The 26159-nt window shown below is 51.2% G+C and overlaps 2 protein-coding genes and 1 long non-coding RNA gene across 4 annotated transcripts in view; 1 reads left to right on the top strand and 2 right to left on the bottom strand.

The window, feature by feature from the left end:
- Positions 1-2856, top strand: part of PHYKPL (5-phosphohydroxy-L-lysine phospho-lyase) — a 35299-nt gene extending 32443 nt beyond the window's left edge. The window contains exons 10-12 of the mRNA XM_060636369.3: positions 1-90; positions 1754-1884; positions 2776-2856. Of these exons, the coding sequence (XP_060492352.3) occupies positions 1-90; positions 1754-1884; positions 2776-2825 (271 nt within the window). The 3' untranslated portion in view covers positions 2826-2856. The remainder of the gene's footprint in view (positions 91-1753; positions 1885-2775) is intronic.
- Positions 2857-3665: 809 nt separating this feature from the next.
- Positions 3666-9978, bottom strand: HNRNPAB (heterogeneous nuclear ribonucleoprotein A/B). 2 transcript variants are annotated; one of them, XM_060636370.3, is made up of 8 exons: positions 9758-9978; positions 9444-9675; positions 8512-8680; positions 7714-7872; positions 7380-7511; positions 5370-5487; positions 4579-4719; positions 3666-4276 (listed from the first exon to the last, which is right to left on the bottom strand). In XM_060636370.3, exons 2-8 carry the CDS (start codon positions 9650-9652, stop codon positions 4206-4208), a joined length of 999 nt encoding a protein of 332 aa, XP_060492353.1. In that variant the 5' UTR covers positions 9653-9675; positions 9758-9978; the 3' UTR covers positions 3666-4205. The 2 variants fall into 2 exon arrangements, with proteins under 2 accessions (XP_060492353.1, XP_060492354.1); XM_060636371.3 differs by lacking the exon at positions 4579-4719.
- A 9318-nt stretch (positions 9979-19296) lies between these two features.
- On the bottom strand, positions 19297-24030 carry LOC132681681 (uncharacterized). The gene is made up of 2 exons (XR_013557591.2): positions 22564-24030; positions 19297-20436 (listed from the first exon to the last, which is right to left on the bottom strand). It is a non-coding gene; the product is annotated as an uncharacterized LOC132681681 (long non-coding RNA).
- Between the last annotated feature and the right edge of the window lie 2129 nt (positions 24031-26159).

The raw sequence follows: 26159 nt of genomic DNA, 5'->3' as shown, positions 1-26159 counted from the left end.
GGGCACTGGGCTCTTCATCGGTGTGGACCTGATCAAAGACGAGGCAACCAGGACACCAGCAACTGAAGAGGCCAATTACGTGGTGTCCAGGTATTTTTTCTTCAGACAAGTTACCTTTGCAGCGTCTAAGGCCCTGACCAAGAGCCTCCCTCTCACTTCTGTTGTCACCGTGTTCCCAGGCACGGAGTGGGCATCTGGGCCTGAGCAGGGTATGGGCCACCCATCTGTACGCCCCCTGGCTCTCCAGCCAGGGAAAGCAGCTGCATCAGCTCTGTGGCCCATGTGTGGCTGCAAAAGCTTCAGATGGGTGCAGGCCATTCCCAGCCTAGAATGCCAAAGCCACGGGACCCAAAAGCCACACTTCTCAGACCTGGGCTGCTGGAGGGGAAGAAGCTTCTCCAGAGCCACATCAGGTACTGAGGCAGAAGCAGACTCAAGGCTCCCTGTCCCCCAGAGCAGTGTGTTTGAGATGGACAGGTGCAAGGCATCTGGGTGACCGAGCATCTCCGGACTCCCAAGTCCCCCACCCCAGCCCATCTGCATGTTCCTGCACTTGATCCCATCCAGGACCTGAGCCTCAGTACCCGAGCCTTGGGACCCTTCCCCTTGTTACTCCCTTTCTATCACCCTTCCCTACTCCTACCCCTTTCCCCCACCTTGAGAAACCCTTCTGGTGTGTCCCTATTCAGTGTGAAATGCGCATCGTTCGATTTTGATAACCCACGAACAGTAATGATGTAAAAATGTTCTCCTCCTCCAGATTTTGAGACTGACCCCTTTTTTGGGGGGTCCCGGCCCCGCCTCCTCTGCTGGTTGGGCACACCCACCAGTTCACCCACCACACCTCCTCTTCCCCCTCCCCCCCACGGAGCCTCAGAACCCAGAAGCTGTGGAAGGAGGGAGCCAGACCTGGAGCCAGGCCTGACTTCTTCCACCTCACGCAAGTTCTCCAGTTCAGGGAGAAAACTTGAACCAGGGGCAGGTGTTATACCCACAGTTGGCCTGCTTGTAGGTGGCACGGCCAGATGTGAAGTATGGACCTTGTTCTTTCTAGTACAACCATAGTCCATGCCAGGAAGAACGTATGGAAGAAAGGAGCCAGAAGGCAGACTGAGGACACAGTCTGTTCCTGGCAAGACTTGAAAATAACAAAAGGAATAAAAAAAAGAATGGAAGTGGGGGTCAGAGAGAATGTGAAATAACCATCAGGTCAGTCTCCTTTCTGGCCATATCACCTTCCTAGTTTAAAAGCTGTACGTGTGAGATATGAAAGTTCTTAGAAACTGGTAAAACTAAGGGTGAAGTCATCTCCCTAAAAAGAAATGGAAAATTAAAACTGCATAGTCCTCTGGGATTTCAAGATTACTTACGGGAAGAAAACAGAAACAAGGCTGGCAGGGAAATTACGAAGCCAGGTAAGGGAGTATGTCGGGTTCACTGTACCAGTAACACCAGTAAGTGCAAGGATCCTTGCTGTCTACATCGTAGCTGTGGTAGTCTTGGCTTAGACAGGAACTCAGGGACGGACAAGGTGAGGCCCCTACCCTGGGTGGGGGAGGCAGCAGACTCAGGAACAGGTGCAGGGCACCCTAGGTAGGAGCTGTTCATGCTGGGCTACAAAGGGTGGGCAGGTAGGTGTTTGGGAAGAGGCAGCCAGTCCTGTGTCCTGGTGGGAACCCACCTGTGGTGGGGCTCCAAGGGTAGTGTGGCTGGATCCGGGGCCAGAAGGCTCTGCTATATCCTTTCCTCACAGGATGAAGGAGAACTACATTTTGCTGAGCACTGATGGCCCAGGGAGGAACGTCCTCAAGTTTAAACCCCCGATGTGCTTCAGTGTGGACAATGCACGACATGTGGTGGCCAAGATGGATGCCATCCTGACAAGTAAGCTGGGAGCCCAAGGAGGGTCTCTAGAGCTCAACCTGCAGCCAATAGCCAGAACATTCCAGCCTGCCCAGGAAAGGGGTTCAACAGCAAGCCAGGAGTCTTTGAAGAGACGGAGGGAACAAGGAGCTGAGGTGTGGAGGGGTCCCGGGGACCCAAGCCACCCCTTTCCCTGGCTGTGCCTAGAGGGCCTTCCTGAGCACCAAGTAGGCAGGAACTGGGGCACTCACCATCCTGCCAGGGTGGCACTCATGCAGACACGGGACAAGCTAACTACAACAGAAAACCCCACCATGGATCAGTAAAACCATGGAAAGGTAGATGGCAGGAACTTCGTGCCTTACTTGAAGGCTAGGGGACCCTCAGCTGCAGAGCTATTGGAATGAGATTTGTAGCCAGGACTGATTAAATGCAAAAGGAGATTCCTCTCCACATTCCCAATCCCACAGGAACATCAAGGTCAGTCCAGGGTGTCCCCTAAGTGCACTTACAAAGCATTCTAGAATGCACTAAGGCAGTGCTGCGTGTGTAGGGCTGGGAGAAGCAGGAGTGGGCAAAGTAGGCAAGATCCCGTCTCCTGGTAGACATGAAAGCAGCCCCACAGGTGGCCCCTCACCTGCCCCAGCAGACACAACTGGAGGTGGTGTGGGACCCGCCATAGGGAGTGTATTCGTGGGGAGCCCAGGGGAGGAGAGGCTGACTAGCTAGCTTAGCTTTTGTGTGCAGGGGGCGCTGCAGTTGAGCCTGAAGTCTCAGGAAACATGGCTTGGTGGCCCATGCACATGGGGCAAGGGGCCAGACAGGCTGGTGGGCTCGATGTCCAGAATATCAACCAAGCTTGGACACTAAAGAAAGGTTAACTTGTTTGGGTGCCTTTGTGATGTTTTTCAGACATGGAAGAAAAGGTGAGAAGTTGTGAGACACTGCGGCTCCAGCCCTGAGGCAGCCCTGTGGAGTGGTGTTCTTCTCTGGGTGAGTGGGCCTTGCTTCTCGAGACCCAACCTTGGTTCCTTGCCATCAGCAGTGGCTCCTTCACTCAGAAAGCCAAAGCTTTCTCTTAACATTTTGTTCCAAGTGATGTTCCCTTCCCCCAGATAGGCTTCAAACAATGGGCCCTTTCCAGACCTGCCAGAAAAATCTCTAATAGTTGCATTTGATAGCGGACATGAGAAAGCAAGAGTAGCACTTTCCTCCTAGAAGTAGCCAGTTCCTTCTAGAAGCGATGGAAAACAAAATTCTTTTTTTACCAGGCTTCATCCATCTAGGGCCCTAGCCCACTGCCGCCTATTGCAGCCAGCTAGTCTCAGGCCTTAACAACCAGCCTCGGGGCGTCCCAATCCAGGCAGCAGACAGGCTCTGCCAGGGCAGGGTGGGCTGTACTACACCACCCAGGAGGGGCCCCTCGTGTCCAAATTGAGCCGGCTCCTAGAACACTGCCTTGGTCTACGGGACCATACTGTCCTCATTGGGAGACGGGATCCGATTTCCATTGGCAGGGTAAGGAGAGATGTCTGAAGGTGCCCCAACGTCTTGCTGCGCTGGGGCATCCTTCACTGTACCACCTTCACCCCCTTGAACAGCTGTCTTCACTCTGAACTTTTTTCTAGAAGGGCAGAGCCAGATCATTAAAAGCAACTTAGTAGCAGTACCGTGGCTGACAGGCTATGGCCATGCCGGACAGGACTGCTGTTAGGTCACGGAGGGTACTGGAGCTTCGAAGGCTCAGGAGCACCTGGCCCTTCCCCGCTCTCCTCCACAGCACACCCCACACTCACCCAGGCTTTGGGGGTTTTTAAATTTTTATTTCAAAAGCTTGGATAGCTTCAATATCCAGGTCGTGGCAAAATCAGGACACGTGTAAAATACCTTACAATACATTAGATTCCCAAAAGGTACCAAAAAGTACAGTAAAATTAACACTTCCATTAACAGGAAATGTATGACACAAATAATATAAAATTAAAAGGTGAAAAAAAGGTGACACTGGTTTCCTAAGATACAGTTTACTCTTTACAACCAGGGTCCACAGGTCCAGGCTGCAGAGCGGCAGCAGGAAGCAGACCCTCCAATCTGGCTCTGGGTAACCCGGGAATAAAATCAGCCCATAATGCCGCTCTGGCCTCAGAGACCCCACACGCTGCCTACAACAACTAGAGCTCTGGAAGTAGTCAACAGGAGAGTGATTTCCAGGGGGGAAATTTTAAATAAGATGCACATGGGACAGGCCATAGAAAGTATGCCAAGTTAAATTTGGTACATAATTGTGTTCACTCAATATCCAAACAAAGCGTGTGCGATCGGTCGGGCATCCTGCCGAAGCCTCAGTACGGCTTGTAGTTATTCTGATGGCCACCGCGTCGCTGGCTCTTCCCGTAATTTGTACTACCCTGACCTAGGGACAAGAACAACAACGATAGCAGCTACGACTTACTGAGCGTTTACCCCTGTGCCAGGCGCTTGACATGCATCCTCGCCGGAGCCTACAGCCCCGTCCGGCAGGGGGCTGTCCGTGCCCCACCTTCCTGAGGCCCAGAAGCTCAAGAGCTCAAAACCGGGGAGCTCTAAGTGGCCGAGCCGGACCACACACAGCCCAGCCTGTCCGACTCCAAAGCCCCTGCTGCCAGTGGCCCCTGAGCTGTCTGTCCTGCCTCCCAGGGTGGGTGAGCGGACGGGGCCTCCCTCTCTCCTACTTACTGTAGTCGTAGCCGGGGCCGTAGCCGTAATAGCCATAGGGCGAGTAGTCGTAGCCGCCATAGCCGGGCCCGTAGCCCTGCTGGTAGCCGTAGCCCTGGTTCCAGTAGTTGCCGTAGCCCTGATTCCAACTCTGACTCTGACCTGTGGGGGGAGCGGGCACAGGGGCCCGTGGACCATTTAGCACACGCAGGAGCTAGGATGGAGGAAATCCTGCCCTTTGGGTGGCGGGGCTGCTAATGGCAACTCGGGAGATAGAAGCCAAGGGACTGCCGTCCCAGTGTGGAGGGCCCCAGGCCCGGCCCTGCATCTGTGACCCGAGCCTGTGAGCTGCAGGCCGGGATAGGACTGAACACTGACTTCACTCAGGGCAAAAGAGACAGGAGCTCACTCTCGCTCGATCTCCCTCTCCTCACCCCCACCCTCCCCGGCAGCTCGGCCTTAAAAAGGATGAAGTTCAGGCTTTGGAGTCAGAGGGGCCTGGACAGAAGGAGGTAAAGCGCCTGGCACAGCCCTGCCCTACCTTCTGCCCGCCCGCCCACGGGTGTACCAAGACTCGGGACAGCCGTGGAGACAAGCGCACCCTGTGCCCCCCACCCCTCCAAATGCAACGCAATCGCCCCTCTGCCCTGGGACCCCAGGCCATGAGAAAGCCAGGCTCTTCCATTCCAAGCAGCAGCAGAGCCGATGTGACTCGCCTCGGCGCACCATGCCCCAGAAGCCAGGGTGAGCCCTGAGATAGGCACGGAAGCTCCACACAGGCAGGGACCCTTCTTCATCCAGGTTCCACTCACCTCCGCTTCCGCCACCACCGCCACTGCCTCGGTTCCCTCGGTTGCGGTTCCCGCGGCCCCCAGAGCCATACTGCTGCTGCTGATACACCTCTTTGGGCTGGGCCACCTTGATTTCACACTGAAAGCAGAGAAGACAATGGGTCAGACCACCATGACAAACTCCGGGCAGGGACTGTGGACAAAGACCTTTGCTGACAAACATTCAGATAGCCACCTGCGACCACCTGCCCCAAAACAAAATATGCTCAAGTTGGAAGCCACGTGTAGGCTAGAAACTCTCAGGACCACAACTAAAATCTAGATAGACCAGAACTTACTAGGGTCTTTTTGGCTGAAACCTTTCCCCAGAGAACTTACTGGGGATGACAGATACAACCCCAGGCCTGCTGATGGCTGCTCAGGGGCAGCTCTGTGTCTAACTGGGAGGATGGACAGCGAGGCCAATGCCAACCCAGTGTAGCAAGATCCCACATCAAGGGTCAAGTCTGATGCCAGCCTGGTCCTACTGGGCAAGGGGGATGAGAGGTGGCTTCCCAAATAAGAAGCCTTATAGGAGAAACAAAAAAAAACAAAACAAAAAAAACAAAACACCTTTCTCAATCTTTTTTTCCTTACAGAAGAAAGGAAGCATCCCACTCAAATACACTGAGGTGGTGACCTTCAGCTTGGAGGATGAAAACCACTGAAGCTCAGGACAAGGCTTCCCTGAGGCCCTACGGCTCCACCCCCACCTTCCCCCAACCACTGGCCTATTGTCAAGAAGGGCCAGGAATCTGTGTCCCCTTAGGACGCAAAGAATCCTTTTTTTTGCTCAAAAATTTGCCCACTGTGTGTGCTATGAGAGTCCAGGACCTCCTAGTGCTCCTAATTAAATCAGGAGTTTACTTTTTAAAGAAAGTACCTGGGCACATATACCTCCCTAATTAGGACCAAGAAAAAAAAAAAAACATATAATGTGTCACCATACAAGCATACTCTCCCTCAAAACTCAAAAAAATTGACAAGCTACCCCCTCAAATGATGCCATCTGATGTCTTCTGTTGAATTAAAATGCCAAATACATTTATTTCAAAACCCACTACCAGTTATAATTTACTACCTTACAGACACTTCCTGTCCAGTTCACAATTAAGACACATAAAAAAAAGACCTCTGTCATTCATTGTCCACCGGAGGAACAATGAATGAGCGAGCTCTTACCCAACTGCTCCTAGGATTCAACATCATTTAAGGGCCCAATCCTGAATCCAGTCTAACTTCCCAGCCAAGATTAAGACTTCCAGAAGCCCCACCCGACCAGTCCCACCTTATCTGGCTGCTCCTGTGGCTCAGGGCCTGCCACACCCAGCCACAGCAGGCCACACCCTCAACTGCCTCCTAAGCCACCTGGAGAATACCTGAGACAAACTACCTCTGGCCTGACCAGAGTTCAGAGGAAAGGGTTGCAGTTCTCCCTGCACAGCACTGAGCTGGTTTAAGGTAAAACTGGCCATGGTTGCCAGCTCACTGAAACCCTGGGAGCTTTGGAAAGAATCTTCACCTGGGGTGGGAGTTCACTAAACCAGCATCCAAAGGGGGTGGAAGTGAACAAAGATCTGTTTGTGGCGAGACAGGAGATAATAAGCTCCAGAGCAAGAAAAGACTTCAGAGGGAACTGCTAGATGACAGAAGTTCTAGAATCTTCTGAGACCTTAACTACAGGCCCTATTCGCCTCAGACTACTCAGAACACCTTGACGTCTAGCTTTCAATCAGAAATCAAAGGGGCTACTCAACACCCTCTACCCCACAGAAACCACCCTTTCTCCTTCCTCCCACACATCCTGTGTTTCTGCCAATTCTACCGACCTAGGAACCCCCTGAAGGGCAGGACCATCTGCCCCAATCAGGAAAGCAGACGCTACAGAAAAACAGTCGGGTCAGACTGCCCTAGAGAGTCCACCTCCTAACCCACACCTGTAAAAGCCAATTCGCCACCAGGTGGCCAGATACAGAGCTCGTGACACCTTACCTTACTTCCACTGATGGTGTGGAACTTTTTCTCCAGAACCTTCTTCACAGGTTCCTCTTCTTTGAAGGTGATGAAAACAAAGCCTCGTCTTTTGTTCGTTTTTGGATCCATTGGAAGCTCAATGGCCTCAATCTGTAAACATACACAAAGCTCAGAACCAACGCCTCTTCCCACCCCAGGACCCATAGGGAACTCCCAGGAGAAAAGACCCACAAAGGCCAGAATGAACAAGAAGCCTTGCTGAGGACGGCTAGAGCCAGCCAAGGCTGCTAAGAACCAGGAAGACCACAACCTCAGGGCAACCAGCAGACAGCTCCCTGAGTGACACACTCACCTCCCCAAACTCGCCAAAGTATTCTCTGATCTTCTCCTCAGTGGCTTCAGGATTCAGACCCCCCACAAAAATTTTCTTTACCGGGTCCTTCTTCATGGCCATTGCCTTTTTGGGGTCAATGACACGGCCATCCAGTCTGTGTTCCTTCTGGTCTAGGACCTGTCCCAACAGAAGGACATTAGGTTCTAACTCAGCAGCATGACCCTGAACAAGGCCCTTCTCTTTGAGACACAAAGACCCCAACACTGGTACACAGAATGTGTATGTCCCCTCCAAACTCTACCCCGAACCTGACTTACCAACTCAACTTCTCCAAACTTCAAGTATAGCTACCCCCCCAATCACCTTCCCTGCCCAGTCTCGGTGTAAAGCCGGTCTCTTTCAGGAGTAAAGCAGCAGTGTCTAGAGTATAGGTTGGAATCCACCCCTTTCTAGCTGTGTGAGCTCTTCTACTTAAACCTGAGTCTGTTTTCTGCAAATTGGGCCTAAAATAATGCATTATTTCATAGCAACCCTGGACTGTTTTCTAATCCCCACAATAAAGCATCTGCTTCAGCAATGCCCACAGTAGGCATAAAAACATAATAAACACCAGCTATAATCTTCCTGGACCACTCTAGTCCATACCCATCGCTCTACCTAATCTGCATTTTTAATTCCTTCAAAAACAAGAAAGTTCCTCACCTCTGCTGTTGCCAAAGCCCTCAACCACTTACAGCACACACAAACTAATCACACTCTAAGAATGATATCCTCTTAGATACACTTAAGAGCGCTGACATCAAATACCCAGCTTACCTTCTCCACACTGGCTGCATCTTTGAAGAGGATAAACCCAAACCCTCTTGACCGGCCAGTGTTTGGGTCCATTTTTATTGTACAGTCAACGACCTCTCCAAATTTGGTAAAATAATCCTTTAGGTCCTTTTTGCTGGTATCCCAGCTCAGGCCACCAACGAACATTTTTCTGAAATGGTAAAGACACGTGCCAACAAGTCTTACAAGAAGCCTTGTGATTTTAGAAGGGCTGGCCCTGACAGAACCTTCACTGTAAGGGTTATAAACAAGGTGGCCATCCGGTCAAAGGTGTACCCTTAATGTCCCCAAGGGAGGGTACTACCCTTGGAATGTACTAACAAATCTTCACTACCCTCCCAAACAACCTTGACCCTAACGGAGCAGCCCCAGACTGGGCAAAGAAGAGCACTCTTAGCCTGGGCTAGAAGCCCCCGGGACACTCATAACTGGAAGTCTTTTGACTACCAAGCAAGTACCAAAAGGCTGCCGTCCCTGCCCGTCCTCCCCACCCTCGAGAACTCGCCCTCAAGGAACTCGAGGCTTCCGGGGGCCGGAGACCGCGTTCAGACCGTGACTCCGCCCTCCGCGGGGTGGGGGAGGGAGGCCGCCGCCGGGGCGCGCGCCAACTCCGCCCACGCAGCCCCGCGGAGCCCGAGGCCGCCTCGGCCCCGGGTCCGAGGGCACTATCCCCCCCGCCTTCGGGCCGCCCGCCCCCGGCCCCGCGCGAGCGGCCCCGGGGCGGCGCCAAAGTCGACCCAACAAACTCCTGCAAACTCCGGCGCGAGCGGCGGCGCGGCGGGCGCAGCGGGGCCGGGCGGCGGGCCGCGAGCAGGCCCCGGCCTCCCGCCCGCCCCTCCCCCCGCCGCGTGGCGCCAACAAAAGGCGGCCCCGGAACAAAGGCGGCGCCCCGGTCGGCCCGCGGCCGCACCTACCCCGCGTCCTCCTCGTTCTTGCTGGCGTTGATCTGGTCTCCCTCGGCGCCGTTCTGGTTGCCGGCCGGGGGCGCCGCGCTCCCGCCTCCGGCGCCCGCCGCGGCCCCGGTGCCCGCCCCCGCCGGCGACTCGCCTTCGGGGGCGGCCTCGTGTCCGTTCTCGGTGGCGCCCGTGGTCTCCATGGGCTGCTCCTCACCCGCTTCCGACATGCTAGGCCGGGGCGCGGCGGCTCCTGCAACGAGCGACCACGGCGCGTCAGGGCCGCGCGGCTCCCACCCAGCTCCCGCCCGCCGCCCGCGGGCCCGGCCGCTCACCTCGCGCCGATGACGCCGCGGGGCCCGCTCGTCCCCACCCGCAGGGAAGGCGCCGCGGGCTCGGCCGCGCTCACGCCCGCGCTGCCGGGCCTCGCCTCCGTCCGCCGACGGAGCTGCCGCGACCTCGCGTCCCCCTCCTCCGCCGCGCCGCAAGGAGATCACCGATCAACACAGCTCGCTCGGGCCCGCGCGGTGCCGCCGCCTGACAATGCCGACTCGTGGCGCTCTTTATAATGCCGGGGCCGGGCCCACCTCGCAACAAGGCGCATGTTCATTGGCTACGCCAGCCCGTCACTCAACCCCGCGCCGGCGTCCCATTGGCCTCAGCGGCGCGCGCACGCTAAATCCGGGCGGGCTTTTGTCCTCATTTTAGAACCCGCGCGAGCCAGGGCCTTGCGGAGGGTTGCCGCGGCGGAGCGGGAGCACTGTCTTGTCCCGAGCGAACGGCCGCGCGAGCCCAGTGGCCGAGGGGCCCGAGACGGTCTCTTCTCTGTGAGGCTGCAGTCTCTTGCCCCGATGCGCCCCATCCCAGCACGGTAGCTTCGGCCACTCTTAAAGGAAACTGGTCTCTAGGAAGTCTCGCAACCCAAGGTCGCTTGGCTGGAAGTGGCAGAACTCGGGCTGCCGAGATGGGCCGCCCAGGGTTCCCCGAAGGCCTTCCGCCAGGGCTCGAAGGGATTGGGACGCAACTCGCCCTCCCCTTTGACCTTGGTGCCCTCACAGTCCCTTGCTCCCGCCCTTTCTGCCGCTTCCCCCAGTAGCAGAAGCGGACAGGGGGTGGAGCCCGCCGAGCGTCTGGTGCCAGTGGTGTTCGGGCAGGCAGGATGTGGCGGGAGAAACGTTGGGACCATGGTCTTCTCCATTCTTATGTCGTCCGGCAGCACCTAGACGATAAGCGTTGTTTTTTATACTTTGTATTAAAATTTTTCACTTAGGTTAGTTCATTTATTTCTGCTGAAAAAATTTTTTTAAAGTTATTTTGACAGCGAGCGAGCACAAGAAGGGGATGGACAGAAAGAGAGAGGGAGAGAGAATCCCAAGCAGGCTTCACGCTGTCAGCACAGAGCCCAAAGCCAGGCTTGAACTCACCAACCCTGTGATCATGACCTTTGCCAAAATCTGAAGTCGGATGCTCGACCAACTGAGCCACTGAGGTGCCCCTGAAAGTTATTTTTAAGAGAAATATACCACTTCCCTGAAATCAGGAAGTTGGAAGCCGGGAGGGATGGTTCTCTTTTTCCAATATACAAAACCCCTTAATTGGATATTCTTGACCACCAAACTTGAAAGGCCTGCGTGATTTCTGTTAATCATAATGGGTGACCAGGCCCCAAATGGACCAGTATTACAGCCTCTGCAGCCTGGGGATTGCCAAATGACAACAGAGCCCAAGAAGCTGACATTTCCTCCCTGAGTTTCTGCAGCCAGGCCCAGTGTGGCGAGCTGGGGGTTCTGTTTTCTTATCTAGTCTGCTAACAACCCTCTGGAAGGTGATACCATCACAAATTATATGGAAATCCAGAGCTGAGCTGTGGCCCAAAACTCACTCCCTTATCCAACCAGCCAATGGAGATGCACTGAGAATGAAAAATGTGACAGTTTCCCATTGGGAAAAAATAATGGACTTCAGAACATCTGAAAATTTGGTCACCCAGCACTGGATTCCCCCAAGGTATCAACCAACTAGAGCAGCAGCCCCCACCAACCCCCCACCCACCCATCCAGATGAGCAAATACCTTCTGGGTCACCACAGGGCCCAACTGACTGCTTCACTTTCTGGCTATGTTCCACAACTGGAATTCACATATCTCCGTAAAACTGTGGTCATGTCATTGAAATCTGATAGTAAGGCTTGCAGGAAGACCTTAACAAACTCCCCACCTGACCTCCACCCCAGCCTGTGCCCACCCACAGAAATAAGGGTCAGGGATGTGGCTCACGGGATGATGGACACAGCTGCCCCAACAGTGAGGATAATACAGGCAATGAAGTTCAAAGTCAAATAGTCTAAATGCAGCCACACAACGTAACTAATGATGAGGGCATACATTCACTTAATCTCCTGCTCTTGTCCACATGGATTCCTTTAGCACATCTTAGGAAACACTTTCCATGACATGTCAAGTCTGAGGATGACAACATTTGGACAGTGCTTCACAGTTTGCAAAATGCTTTCCCCAACATTGCTTTATTGGAGCTTCACAATAATTTTTGTGTGAGGGTATCCGTAATTTATACAACAAAACACGTGAAATTGCATCTAAAATTATAGCCACTGGGGCACCTGGGTGGCTCAGTCAGTTAAGCATCAGACTCTTGCTTTTGGCTCAGGTCATGATCTCACGGTTCGTGACTTCAAGCCGGGCACTAGGCTCTGCACTGACAGAGCAGAGCCTGCTTGGGATTCTCTCTCTCCCTCTCTGCCCTTCCCTGGTGCTCACTCGCGCTCTCTCTCTCTCTCTCTCTCAAAATAAATAAATAAACTTTTTTTTTACTTTAAAAAAAAGTTCAAAAAATAAAACAAATTAGATCTCATATCAGATTACATTTTTCTGAGGCTCAAATGAAGCAATGACTTAGAACTTATAAACTCTAAAGAACTGCAGACAAGAGGGGGTCGGTCTCAGCACAGAATACTTTCAGGTTGCCTCCAAGGGTGTTTCTGACTGAGGCAGGGCATCTGGCTCTTTGGAAGCAGCAGGAAGTCCCTTTGATCCAAGGATCCCACTCTTGTTATTGGGTCCCAGTTATAGACCCTGAGCAGAGGACATCTTTTTTTTTTAATTTATTTTTTTATTTTACATCCAAGTTAGTTAGCATATAGTGCAACAATGATTTTGGGAGTAGATTCCTTAATGCCCCTTACCCATTTGGCCCATCCCCCCTCCCACAATGAGCAGAGGACATCTTTTATGTCATTGAGGTTCTCAAATCAGCAAGGAGCCCAGTTACCCCTGAAATTCCCTTAATAGGTCCATACAGTACAGCCTCCTGGCTTGGGGTATTCAGGCTGTCCGGCAATCTGTGTGTGTAAGAATATATACAGTAACTAACCTAGAACAGAGAGAACAGACTCAAAATGCATTTTGAAAGTTTTTAAAATTTCGGTTGATCCTTGAACAATGCAGGGGTGAGGGGTGCCGACCCCCTCCACAGTCAAAAATCTGCATGCAACTTTTGACTGTCCCCCAAACTGAACTCCTAATAGCCTACTGTTAACCAGAAGCCTTACCTATAATATAGCCAATTAACTCATACACTTTTTTAAAGTTTATTTTGAGAGAAAGAGACAGCACAAGCAGAGGAGGGGCAGAGAGGGAGGAAAAGAGAATCTCAAGGATGCTCCACACTGTCAGCACGGAGCCCAACGTGGAGCTCGAACTCACCAACCGTGTAATCATCACCTGAGCCGAAATCAAGAGTCGACCACTTAACCCACTGAGCCACTCAGGTGCCCCCAATTAACACATACTTTGTATGTTATGTGTATTACATGTTATATTCTTACAATCGAATGAGCATCTACACAGAAAAACATTATTAGGAAAGTCATAAGGAAGAGATTACATTCACAGTACTGTACTGTATTTATCAAAAAAAAAATAAATAACTGCATATAAGTGGATCCACTGTTCAAACCATGTTGTTCAAGGGTCGACTGTACATGACTTAATTTTTCTCACATTCTCCTTTTTTCTTTTTTTCCTGTTTTTTCCTGGCAGGGGCTGCAAGGTAGAAGTTGCAGGAATTAGTTGCAACTGTGTGGTGGCTGATGTGGCCAGTCCACACGACACTGCTCCATGGGCCACCCCCCTGCTGTACGGCTGAGGCTGGCTCCAGCTGGAGGAAACATTTTTTTTTTTTAATGTTTATTTTTGAGAGAGAGAGAGAGAGAGAGAGACAGTGTGAGCAGAGGAAGGGCAGAGAGAGAAGGAGACACAATCCAAAGCAGGCTCCAGGCTCTGAGCTGTCAGCACAGAGCCCGATGTGGAGCTCGAACCCACAAACTGTGAGATCATGACCTGAGCCCAAGTCAGACACTTAACCGTCTGAGCTGCCCAGGCGCCCCTGGAGGCTACTTTCTAAAATGCAAGTTGGATCTTCACTCCGCGTGGGAATGGGCTTCCCAGTGTCCTGAGGATGAAATCCTAACTCCAAATTCTGGTGAAACAGAGAGAGAGAGAGTGGGGACTCACGGAAATCTGTGCTCCCCGCCAGCCTCCCTGGTTGTGTGGTCTGTGAGCAGACGGGTCACTTCCAGGCCTGGGCAGGTGAGACCAGGGGCCTCCCCTGGACCTAGCTTCCCCCAGAGACCATGCATTCTGCATAGCATGGCCACATGATGGAGAGAAGCCACTCAACCTAAGACAGACTTGACGTGAGCAAGAAATGACACTGTACTGGGTCAAGCCGCTGAGATTTGGGCATTCATCTCTGACTGCAGCCTAACCAACCCTGACCTTTCCACACAAGCCGAGAGGCCCGGCAGGAACCACCCCAGCAGCATCTCATGGCCACTCTCCACTCTAGCTCTGCTGACTTAATTTCCTGAAACTCACATGCATCTTTCTGCCTCTGGAGGTGCCTTTGCACCTGCTGTTCCCTCTACCGGGGTACTCTTCCCCAAATCTCACCTGCCTACTCTACATATCTGTTGCGGGTTGAACTGTATCCCCCCAAAAGATAGGTTCAACGCTGCATGTGACCTGACTTGGAAACAGGGTCTCTGCAGATGCAGTCAAGTTAAGATGAGGTCAAACTGGCGTAGGGTGGGCCCTTAATCCAGCGTGACTGGTGCCTTATGAGAAGAGAAGACACGCAGAGACAGAGACACAGAAGGAAAATATCATGTGAAGACAGAGGCAGAGGTTGGAGTGATGGGTCTGCAAACCAGGTGTCTTAGCTCGGGCTGCTATAACAAAATACCACAGGCTGGGTGGCTTGAACAGCAAATGTAAGTGTCACAGTTCTGGAGGCTGAGAGGCCAATGATCAAGGTGCTGGTGGATCTGGGGTTCGGTGAGGAGCCCCTTCCTAATTTGTAGATGGCTGTCTTCTCATGTTTTCACATGTCAGAAGCAAAGAGAGAAGCAAGCCCTCTCATGTCTCCTCTTATGAGGGCACTAACCCCATTATGGGGGCCCCACCCTCATGACCACCACTAAACTGAATCACCTCCCAAAGGCTCCCCTTCCAAATACCATCACAGTGGGGATTGGGCTTTAACATATGAATGGAGGGGGAGAGAAATATTCAGTCCATAGCACGAAGGAACATGGAGTGCAGGACACATCAGAAGCTTGGAGAGAGGCATGTAACAGATTCTCTCCTAGGGCCTTCAGAGGGAGCACCACACTGCCAGCACCTTGACTTTGGACTTCAGCAGCCCTAGCTGACTGATACATCCGAGACTTCCACTTCCTCCAGGAAGTGCTCCGTCATGCTTCAATGTAGGGCCCCACTCAGAGCACAGACCACACCCTACTGACACTAAGCTCAATATGTCCTGCACCAGGTCTGTCTCCTGCACCCCAACACCTCCAGTGGGCACTCCAATACCTGCAGAATGAATAAATGATCTCTTAACCTGGGATTACAAACTGGTTCTCTGCAGGCCAAATCTGACTACCTAGCATGCTTGCTTGTTGTGAACATCTTACAGAATCATTTGCCAACATCTACGAAGTACGATTATTTCTACAAGATGTAGCATCTCTAGTTACTTTCGGAAAATGGTTGGATGAGGTCACACGGGGCCACAGTTGCACACATCCACAATCAGCCTGAGCTGAGACTCACTGCCCCCTAGCAGGTGCTCTCCCGCTGACCCCAGCCCCCACCGGCTCCTAACATCTTATTCCTGGGCCCCCTAAAACCATTTTCATCGACTGAAAGCATCTGAGATGTCAGTCCCTAACTAGGCCTCCATGAAGCCTGGCTTCTTCATCTTTAAATTTTTTTTTGAATGTCTATCTATTTTTGAAGGAGACAGAGGGACAGAGTGTGAGCAGGGAAGGAGCAGAGAGAGGGAGACACAGGATCCGAAGCAGGCTTCAGGATCTGAGCTGTCAGCACAGAGCCCGACATGGGGCTCAAACTCACAAACCATGAGATCATGACCTGAGCCAAAGTCGGTGGCTTAACTGAGTCACCCAGGCGACCCTCTTCATCTTGAAAACAGGGTGACTGGGGCACCTGGGTGGCTCAGTCGGTTAAGTGTCCAACTCTTGATCTTGGCTCAGGTCATGATCTCACAGTTTGTGAGATCAAGACCCGAGTTGGGCTCTGCTTGTGATTGTCTCTCTCCCTCCATCTCTCTCTCTGCCCCTCCCCGCCAATACTTGTGGGCTCTCTGTAAATAAATAAACTTTAAAAAATATATAAAAACTAAAGGAATAAATAAATAAAACAGGGATGATAACACTTTCCCCTGAAGAAGTCCTGCAGGTATCAGAGATAATGTCTGCCAAGTGTTTAGCCTAGTGCCTGGCAGGAAGTAGGTGTAAATGAGAGCAGCTCAGATTACTAGGGGTGCCTGGGTGGCTCAGTCAGTTAAGCGAATGACTCTTGATTTCATCTCAGGTCATGATCTCACTGTTTGTGAGTTCGAGCCCCACAATGGGCTCTGCCCTGACAGTGTGGGGCATGCTTGGGGTTCTCTCCCTCCTCTCTCTCTGCCCCTACCCTGCTCATACTCTTTCTCTCCCTCAAAATAAACTTAATTTTTTTTTTAATTTTAAAAAAGAACAAAAAGAACAACAACAACAGATCTAGGGGAAGGTTCCTTCACCTGCTGAGTTCCCCTACTCTCTCTCAAGTCAAATCTTCCAGACTGGGAAGATCTGGAGCAGCTCTGCCAGCTGGCAGGACACCCCCTCCCAAGGGACACATTCTTACAACAGCCACCCCCTGCACGGCTTGAGTCTTCAAAGGCAGCCTTGGCCCCCCAGAAGGCCAATCAGAAATTCCTGGGCCACCCCTCTGGAATCAGGACTCAAAGGACTGTGTGGTTGATGCACAGATAGAACACCTTCCCTCCCCCCCACCCTGCCACAGTGTCCTTGGGAGCTCCCCTGGGGATCTCCCATATAGGTAATATAGCACTCAAGAGGGGCCCAGCCTGGCTTCATGTCATGATCCCCTGAAAAGCTTGGAAACCAGATTCCCAAGCCCCCGGGACTGGACTGTCACTTTTATAAAGCAGTCTGGGCACCAGGCATCGGAAAGCCTACGAAACTGGGAAATGTCGGGTTGCCTGGGTGGCTCAGTCAGTTAAGTGTCCATCTTCGGCTCGGGTCATGATCTCACGGTTCGTGGGTCCGAGCCCCACATCAGGCTCTCTGTGTCATCACAGAGCCTGTTTCAGATCCTCTGTCCCTGTCTCTCTCTGCCCCTCCCCTGCTCACACTTTCTCTCAAAAATAAATAAACATTAAAAAAGAAAAAAAAGAAAAAGAAAAGAAACTGGGAAATGCCCAGTTTCCCTGTGAGAGGCAGCATTGGAGGCTCTTTTATTTATGGTTTAGCACTGCCACTAAGTCAGTGTGGGCTTGCGGGGGAGGGGGGACTCTCTCTTTGAGCCTCAGTTCTGGTTATGCAACAATTCACCTGTTCACTCATTTATTAACACCTGGGCTTCTGCTGCCATCAACACGCCCACGATGCTCAGCACAGACCTGTTTCCTGAACTCCAAACTCTCAAGCATAAGTATCCCTCAACGTCCCTACTGAACTATCACCAAGGCGCCTCAAATCTCAGCATGTCCAAAACCAAACATACGACATTCCCCTGAGCCCAGATCCCTTTGCTCTGTTCTTGGCTACGGAGAAAGCCTCTCCCATCTAGCTACCTGTGCAGGCTGGGAACATGGGTGGGTCAGCCCTGATGCCCCTCTTTCCCTCACCTCTTCCTGTCCGATCTGCCATCTAGGCCCCAACATGCCTTTACTACTCTGTCAACAGCTCTCAGGTTGGCACTACAGGAGAGGCAATCAGCATGAACGACACCACACTACCCAACAGATCCAAACAGCATGGAAGATTGTTTCTTTTTTCTTTAAAAAATTTTTTTTTAATGTTTATTTTTGAGAGAGAGACAGAGTGCGGGCAGAGAGAGAGGGAGGGAGACACAGAATCAGAAGCAGGCTCCCGGCTCTGAGCTGTCAGCAGAGAGCTTGAACTCACGAACTGTGAGATCATGACCTGAGCCAAAGTCAGATGCATAACCAACTGAGCCACCCAGGAGCCTCTGGGAGGTTGTTTCTCATAGATGAACAGTCCTGGGCTGGCTTTCAGACCAGAGAAGTGGCTCTCCTCCACGTGGCATTTAAGGACACAGGCCCCTTCATCTTGGGCTGCCACCATCCCCTCACGCCTTATCATGCGCATGCAGCCTGCTGAAGGAAGCAAGAGGGAAGGACAGCGCCTGTGTTAATGGTCCAGGCCTGGAAGAAACACGCATCGCTTCTGCTCACCCTGCACCAGCTAGAACTGTCATGCCGACCTGCTGTGCCACAGGGGACACTGAGAAATGAGCTTAGCTACCCGCGCATAAGGCAGGCAAGGACACACCGGGTGCCCATCCTGCAGGACAGGCTCTTCAACACCTGCGTGTTAATGACAATGAAAGGAGACAGGAGAGGAAAGCTTTTCGGTCAATCAGCTTTTCGGGAGATATCAGCAAGCACCTATCCTGGGGAACAAGCCGGCCTCCACCATTAGAAGGCACCCCCAGCCCTCTCCTGCTTCGGGATAGGAGTCTCCCTGCCACGTGGAGAGGCGAATGCTACACTGGGGAGGCACAGGAGGACAGGACGTGTGGGAGGGACACGTCCCTCCTGTAAGTCAGAGAGGTGGGTGGGAAGGACCAGGCTTCCCAGAGGGGGAGACGCTGAACACTGAATGGGGGTTCTCCAGGCAGAGATGGTGGGAGACGAAGGCACAGAGACCCACTGAGCAAAGGCTCAGTGCTTGAGAGGGTGCAGTGTTCAAAGACTGCGGGTAGCCCCACATGACAGAAGGGAGTTGAGACTGTGCCGTCTGGCAGGGACTTTATGTGCGGCGACAAAGGGATCCGTTTATCCACAGGAAACAGGAAGTCAGTGATGGTGGCGATGGCACGAGCCCATGAAAGGAGGGGCGATGAGAGACATCAAGGAGGGTGAGTGGGCAAAACTTTGTGTCCGTGTGTAGTCACAACGCTGGCTCCAGGCACAGGGCGGTGGGCAGCAAGGCTGGAAGGATGGACCATAACTTCCCAGGGGTGGGCTTTGAAAGCCCGGCCTGGCAGGGAAGGCGATGGGCAAATAAGGAGAAAGCCACCCCATCACAGGTGGCAGCCCCCTGGCTTCCTGGAGACACCTGCAGCTAACTGCACAAGCCAATTGCATCACAATGGCTAGCAAAGAATCAAGAGATGATCCATTTCACAGGTCCAGTCCAAGCATCTCATCGAGAGAGGAGAAAACTAAAAGGGCAGCAAAGAAAAGTGTCTCAGTCCATTTGAGCTGCTACAACAAAAAAAACCCCCATAGACTGGGCTGCTTGTAAATGACAGAAATTTATTCCTCCCAGTTCTGGAGGCTGGGAAGTCCAAGATCAAGGCGCTGGCAGATTCAGTGTCCTGGCTCACAGATGGCTGTCTTCTCCGTGTCCTCATCTGCCCTGGTGGGCCCTGCTTCCAAATACCATCACGTTGGGGGTTAGGATTTCAACATATGAACTGGGGCGGGCGGCGGGGGGGGGGGGGCACACACAAACATTCGGTCTCGGAGTAGAGTGTGGGAGGGGGTGACATGTCCGGTGGCACCAGGCCTGGGACCCAGGCCTCTCTGTGGACAGTGTCCACTCAGCACCCGGCGCTGCTCCGAGGCCCAGGCAGCTGGAGACAAGAGACAAGGGCACACTGAGGTTTCCGTCCTCCTACGCCCAGTGAGCGCGGACAAGGACACAGAAGCTCCACCCCTCTCCCTCACCCAGAAACAGGAAGCCACAGGCGGGGACCCACTTCTTGGCACCTCCCTTTTCCCTCCACAGCAGAGGGCAAGGCAAAGCCCCCGCTCCTGGGCGTGGACAGTGGCACAGGGAGCCACAGCCCTGGCAGCAACATCTGTTCCCACCACAAGGCTGGAGCAGGCAGGTCTTCACCAGCCAGGCAGGGGCGGTCGGCAGCCGAGGAGGGAGGAATAGTCTCCAGTGTTCTTGGTGTGAATGCTACATTGTGACTTCCGGTTCCACATTTGGCCAGTGAACTGGCCAAGCCACCTTTCCAAGCAGGGGCCGTGCTCCAGGCTCCAAACCGAAGACAAGCTCCTAGCGTGCAGAGGGGTCGAGGGATGGTTGCACCTCAGCAGACTCCTCGTCCCACAGTCACTCACGTGGCCAGCTGTTTGGTGGCCTTTTCCTTCTTGCCATCCGCCTTGCCCCACGCACTCTCATGGCTGCCCCCTCAAAGAGCTCAAGCCTGCTACTCCCTGAAACCCCCTCACCTCAAACCAAGTCCTGCAGAAGCCTCCTTGGTTTGATATACCCCTTTCACCCTGCCCTTCCACCTCTCCTTAATGAAATCCGCTGTCCCCACACAGCCCAACTCTCCTGAAAGCCAGGCCACACCTCCTCCCACCTCCCTCAACACGAATGGAGGGGCCATCCACGTCCCCAAGCCTACTTCCCGGAGCAGTGCTGTATAACAGAAATAGAATGCAAGCCATAAATGCAAACACATGTATAACTGAACATTTTCCAACAGCCACGTTAAAAGACCATGAGGGGCACCTGGGTGGCTCAGTTGGTTGAGTGTCCAACTTCGGCTCAAGTCATGATCTTGTGGTTTGTGGGTTCCAGCCTCGTGTGGGGCTCTGTACTGACAGCTCAGAGCCTGGAGCCTGTTTCAGATTCTGTGTTGCCCTCTCTCTCTGCCCCTCCCCCGCTCACACTTTTTGTGTGTGTGTGTGTGTGTGTGTGTCTCTCTCTCTAGAAAATAAACATTAAAATTTGTTTTAAATAATAAAAAAAGTAGATAATTCAGGATGCCTGGGTGGCTCTGTTGGTTGGGCATCTGGCTCTTTGTTTTGGCTTGGGTCATGGTCTTCCGGTTCATGGGATTGAGCCCAGTGTGGGGCTCTGCACTGACAGTGTGGAGCCTGCTTGGGATTCTCTCTCCCTCTCTCTCCTTCCTCCTTCTCTCTCTCTCTCAAAGTGAATAAATAAGCTTCAAAAAATTAACTAATTAATTAAAATTTAAATTAAAAAAAGACTATGAGAGAATTAGAAAAAAAGGCAAAAGAAATACGTTAAATTAATTTGAATATACTTTATTTAGACCACCAGTCTATTCAAAACATTATCATTTCAACATGTAATCAACGTTAAAAAATTATTGAGGGGTGCCTGGGTGGCTCAGTCAGTTGAGCATCCGATTCTTGATTTCAGCTCAGGTCATGATTTCAGAGTTTGTGAGCTGGAGCTCCAAGTCAGGCTCTGTGCTAACAGTGCAAAGCCTGCTTGGGATTCTGTCTCTCCCTATCTTTCTGCCCCTCCTGCTCTCTCTCTCTCAAAATAAATAAATAAACTTTAAAAAAATATTACTGAGATGTTTTTCTTTTCCTTTTTTCCCCTTGGACATCTTTGAAATCCAGAGTGTATTTTAGCACATCTCCTCAATTCAGACTAGATACTTTCTTTCTTTTTTTTTTTTTTTTTAATATAATTTATTGTCAAATTGGCTAACATGCAGTGTGTAAAGTGTGCTCTTGGTTTTTGGGGTAGATTCCCATGGTTCATTGCTTACATACAACACCCAGTGCTCATCCCAACAAGTGCCCTCCTCAATGCCCATCACCCACTTTCCCCTCTCCCCCACCCCCCATCTATGCTCATTTTGTTCTCTGTATTTAAAAGCGTCTTATGGTTTGCCTCCCTCTCTGTAACTTTTTTCCCCCTACCCTTCCCCCATGGTCTTCTGTTAAGCTCCCAGACTAGATACTTTCCAGGTGCTCAGTGGGAACAGCACAGATCTAGACAAGGGCTGGCAAACTATGGCCCACCCCCCAAATCTGTCCTGCGGCCTAGTTTTGTATGACACTTGAACAGAAAATGGCTTTTACATTTTTAAATGATTGAAAAAAAATCAAAAGAATACTATTTCATGACACATAAAATCTATGAATTTCAAAGTTAGTGTCTGTAAGTAAAGTTTTAAATTTTCAATAAAAAGTGGAGCTACATTTCATCTGGTTTTTTGGGTTTTTTTTTTTTTTTTTTCCTTTTTTAAGTAATCTCTATGCCCAAGGTGGGGCTCGAACTCACCGTCCCAGGATCAAGAGTCTCATGTTCTACAGACTGAGCCAGCCAGACACCCCTGTTTCATCTCTTCTTATTATCATGCACTCACCCACATAATAGCATGCCTCTTGGCCCACAAGGCAGACAATACAGTATTTACTATATGATCCTGTACAGGTAATATTTGCCCAGCTCTGTTCTACACCATTCACCTGCCCCTTAAACTCCAATAGAGGAGGGCCCGATTTGGCTTTGGAATCATATCCTGTCTCCCACCCAGCGTCCCAACTCTGGGATTCAAAACAAGTCATTTTCCCTTGGGGGCCTCAATATTCACTTGAAAATCGGGCCAGCACTCCAATGAACGTAAAGAGAGTGAAAACCGAGGGCCGGCCATAAAACTGGTGACTCTTCACTCGTTTCCAGTCTCGGTCTCAAGTTTCCAGCCTTCACTCCTCCGCCTGTAACACCTGCCCACAGGGCCCCCTTCACCTGACTCAGTACCTCCCGCAGGTGATGCCCCACCTGTCGCCTTCTCCCAGCATCCATCTCCGCCTCCGTTGGCCGGAGCCCCACCTCGGTGGCTTCTGGATCACTCTGGCAGTGCAATCCTCCAACTGCTTGAAATAGCGTCCCACCTCCCTCATCAAACCCAGTTCCCTGCGAGGGGACACCCGCAGCCCCAGGAACGCCCTCGGCTCACAGCTCCGACCCTCCTCTGCTCGGCCCTCACACTTCCGGCACGCCCACTGCGTGCTCTGGGCATGCGCGCGGCTCAGGTGCCTCCAGGGAGCGACCAGCCCCTGCTCCCGCCGAGCCAGTTTCACACTCTCCCCCGGTGTCCCAACAGGTACTTCCAACTGGCCTACCGAGGCGTGGGCCAGATTTGCAGGACCATGTCCTTCTTTTCCCTTGGCACCTCATCAATCCTGACACTAATATCTTAGTCCTGCCTCCTCCAGACACCCTCGCCGACCTCAGCCAGTCCTTTGGCAGGCTTCTGCCTTACCAGAACCAACTCCGGTCATCATCTCCTCCAGGCCAGGGTCAGGCTGGTCACCTATTTATGTTGGTCTAGTCTAGGCTGTTGAGCCTGGCCCACCCGTTTTCCTGTCGCGTCCTGCCAGTAAATCTTTTCCTCCTGGGGAAGCGTTCCTTCTAAAACGGCCCCTCCCTTTGGCTGCCGGGTCAGAACTATTTCCAGCAAGGATGAATGATATCCCAGAACTGATCTTGTTGCCCACAAATACTTTTGTCCCCAGTGAACGTTCCTCCATTTTGACAAAAAAAAAGTGAGAACTGGACTCGCATTGGGACTATGAACCCTGACCCAGGTCAGGAGAGCATTTCTCATACCAGTCACCAAATTTTCCTTCTAAGTTCCAGACAATTCTGTTTCTTTTTTCCTCTCCCCACGTTCTAATCCACATATAATTGACATGCCATAAAATCCACCTGGTTAAAATGTGTGATTCAACGGTTTTAGTGTATTCCCAGAGTTGGGCAATGGGTCACCACAATCTAAGCTTAGAACATTCACCTGACCTAAAAAGAAACCCCTTACCCATTTAGCAGCCATTCCTATCCACCCCCTCAGCTCCTGCAACCACTAATCTGCTTTCTGTCTCTCTTGATTGTTGTATTCTGGACATTTTTAAATAATTTTTAATGTTTTAGTATTTATTTATTTTTTTTTTGAGAGAGAGACAGAGCATGAGCAGGGGAGGGGCAGAGAGACAGGGAGACACAGAATCAGATCAGGCTCCAGAATCCAAGCTGTCAGCACAGAGCCGGACACGGGGCTCGAACCCACAAATCGTGAGATCATGACCTGAGCTGAAGTCAGATGCTTAACTGCTTGAGCCACGCAAGTACCCCTGGACTTTTTTTACAAATGGAATCATATAATATGGGGCTTTTTGTATCTGGCTTCTTAGCATGTTTTCAAGATTCACCCATGTTTTAGCACAAGATACTGCCTATATACAAGAGACTCACCAATCTATCTCCCCAGTCTGGCCCTTTCTCATGAGCTCCAGATGCACAGGTCCCAGTCCTATGGCCACCTCCACACCTCCACTTGGAGGTCATCTCAGGCGTCAGCCTTGACATGACCAATACAAGAAAACCACAGACTGAGATCAGTTATGAATACTGATGCAAGAATGCTAGTAAGTATAAGCAAGTACAATCCAACAGCATATTAATAATTTTAAATATTTAAATTTTTTTAACATTTATTTATTTTTGAGACAAGGAGAGACAGAGCATGAACGGTGAGGGTCAGAGAGAGGGAGACACAGAATATGAAATAGGCTCCAGGCTCTGAGCTGTCAGCACAGAGCCTGACGCGCTCGAACTCACGGACGCGAGATCATGACCTGAGCCGAAGTCGGCCGCTTAACCGACTGAGCCACCCAGGCACCCCAGTAATTTTAAATATTTAAAATATTTTTTTAAGTAATCTCTACACCCAATATGGGGTTTGAACTCACGACCGCCAGATCAAGAGTTGCATACTCCACCGACTGAACCAGTCAGGCGCTCCTAATAATAACTTGAAATCATAACCAAGCAAGACTTATTCCAGAAAGGCAAGGATGGTTTAATATTAGGAACTCCATTGGGGACACCTGGGTGGCTAAGTCAGTTGAGCATCTGACTTCAGCTCAGGTCATGATCTCGCAGTTTGTGGGTTCAAGCTCCGCATCAGGCTGTGTGCTATCAATGTGGATCTTCTTCTCCCTCTCTCTGCCCACTCCCCACTCGTGCTCTCTTTCTCTAAAATAAACATTAAAAAAAAAACACTTTAATATTTAAGAATGCCATTAATATAATAATAATATTAATAGGAAAAATGAGGGGGGAAAAGTCTTATCACTACAGTAAAACCTTGGTTTTCAAGCATAATTCGTTCTGGAAACATGCTTGTAATCTAAAGCACTTGTATCTCGAAGTGAATTTCCCCATAAGAAATAATGGTGGGGCGCCTGGGTGGCTCAGTCGGTTGAGCGTCCGACTTCAGCTCAGGTCATGATCTCACGGCCCCTGAGTTCGAGCCCCGCGTCGGGCTCTGGGCTGATGGCTCAGAGCCTGGAGCCTGCTTCTGATTCTGTGTCTCCCTCTCTCTCTGCCCCTCCCCCGTTCATGCTCTGTCTCTCTCTGTCCCAAAAATAAATAAATGTTAAAAAAAATTTTTTAAAAAGAAATAATGGAAACTCAGATGATTCATTCCACAACTCAAAAATATTCATATGAAAATGATTACAGTACTGTAATATAATGCAAAATAATCAAGAAAATACAAAATATAAAGAAAAATAAACGAACCTGCACTTACCTTTGAAAACCTTTGTGGCTGATGTGAGGGAGACAAGAGAGAGGAGGGTTATTGTGTAGGACGACTTTCACTAACGGAGTCACTGCTTTTGCTACTGCCATCTAGCCGCCTTATTTCTTCTTTCTCCTTTAATATTGTGCAAATGGTCAATGTAGACTTCTTATAAAATCTCGCAATTTCTGCCACTCTCATACCTCATTTGCATACCTTGATTTTCTTAACTTCCACCGGAATCATCTCCTTCTTACCGCCTTCCTTTTCAATCTTTTCCTGCATGGGGCCATTGTATACACTCACATGGATGTTGACCACAGTAAAGTATTAATAAACTCTTGTCATATACTGTATTCACTGTAACTGGCAATAAGGCAGCAGAGGAAACGGTCTCTGTCTGCAGGCAGCCTGACCTAGAATAAAGCAAAGCATTCCTAAGCTTACTCTTGTATGGAAAAGCAAAGGACTGTCCATAGGTTCTTTGAAGTGCCAAAAAATACACTTGTGCTAGTTGTGGGCACCTTCCAACGTTCTGAAAAATCACTGATTTCTGGAGCATCTGGTTGGCACAGTTGGTTGGGCATCCGACTTCGGGTCAGGTCATGGTCTCACAGTTGGTGGGTTCGAGCCCCGTGTCAGGCTCTGTGCAGACAACTCAGAGCCTGGAGCCTGCTTAGGATTCTGTGTTTCCCTCTCTCTCTCCCTCCCTGACCCAGGTGCACACATGAGTGCTCTCTCTCTCTCTCTCAAAAATAAACATGAAAAAAAATTTTTTTTAAAAATAAAA

This window comes from Panthera onca, chromosome A1 (genome assembly GCF_046562875.1).
Source record: "Panthera onca isolate mPanOnc1 chromosome A1, mPanOnc1 haplotype 2, whole genome shotgun sequence".
Taxonomy (NCBI): domain Eukaryota; kingdom Metazoa; phylum Chordata; class Mammalia; order Carnivora; family Felidae; genus Panthera; species Panthera onca.
The sequence above is the reverse complement of the archived record's forward strand: the minus strand, read 5'-3'. Positions and strand labels throughout refer to the sequence as shown.

Excerpts from the sequence above, each read along its gene's own strand:
- HNRNPAB (XM_060636370.3), bottom strand. The coding sequence starts at position 9,652 with ATGTCGGAAGCGGGTGAGGAGCAGCCCATGGAGACCACGGGCGCCACC. Across the intron at positions 5,488-7,379 it reads ACACCATCAGTGGAAGTAAG|TGTGAAATCAAGGTGGCCCA; the intron begins GTAAGGTGTCAC and ends CTCTGCTTTCAG. Across the intron at positions 4,277-4,578 it reads CGGCCCCGGCTACGACTACA|GTCAGGGTAGTACAAATTAC; the intron begins GTAAGTAGGAGA and ends TCTTGTCCCTAG.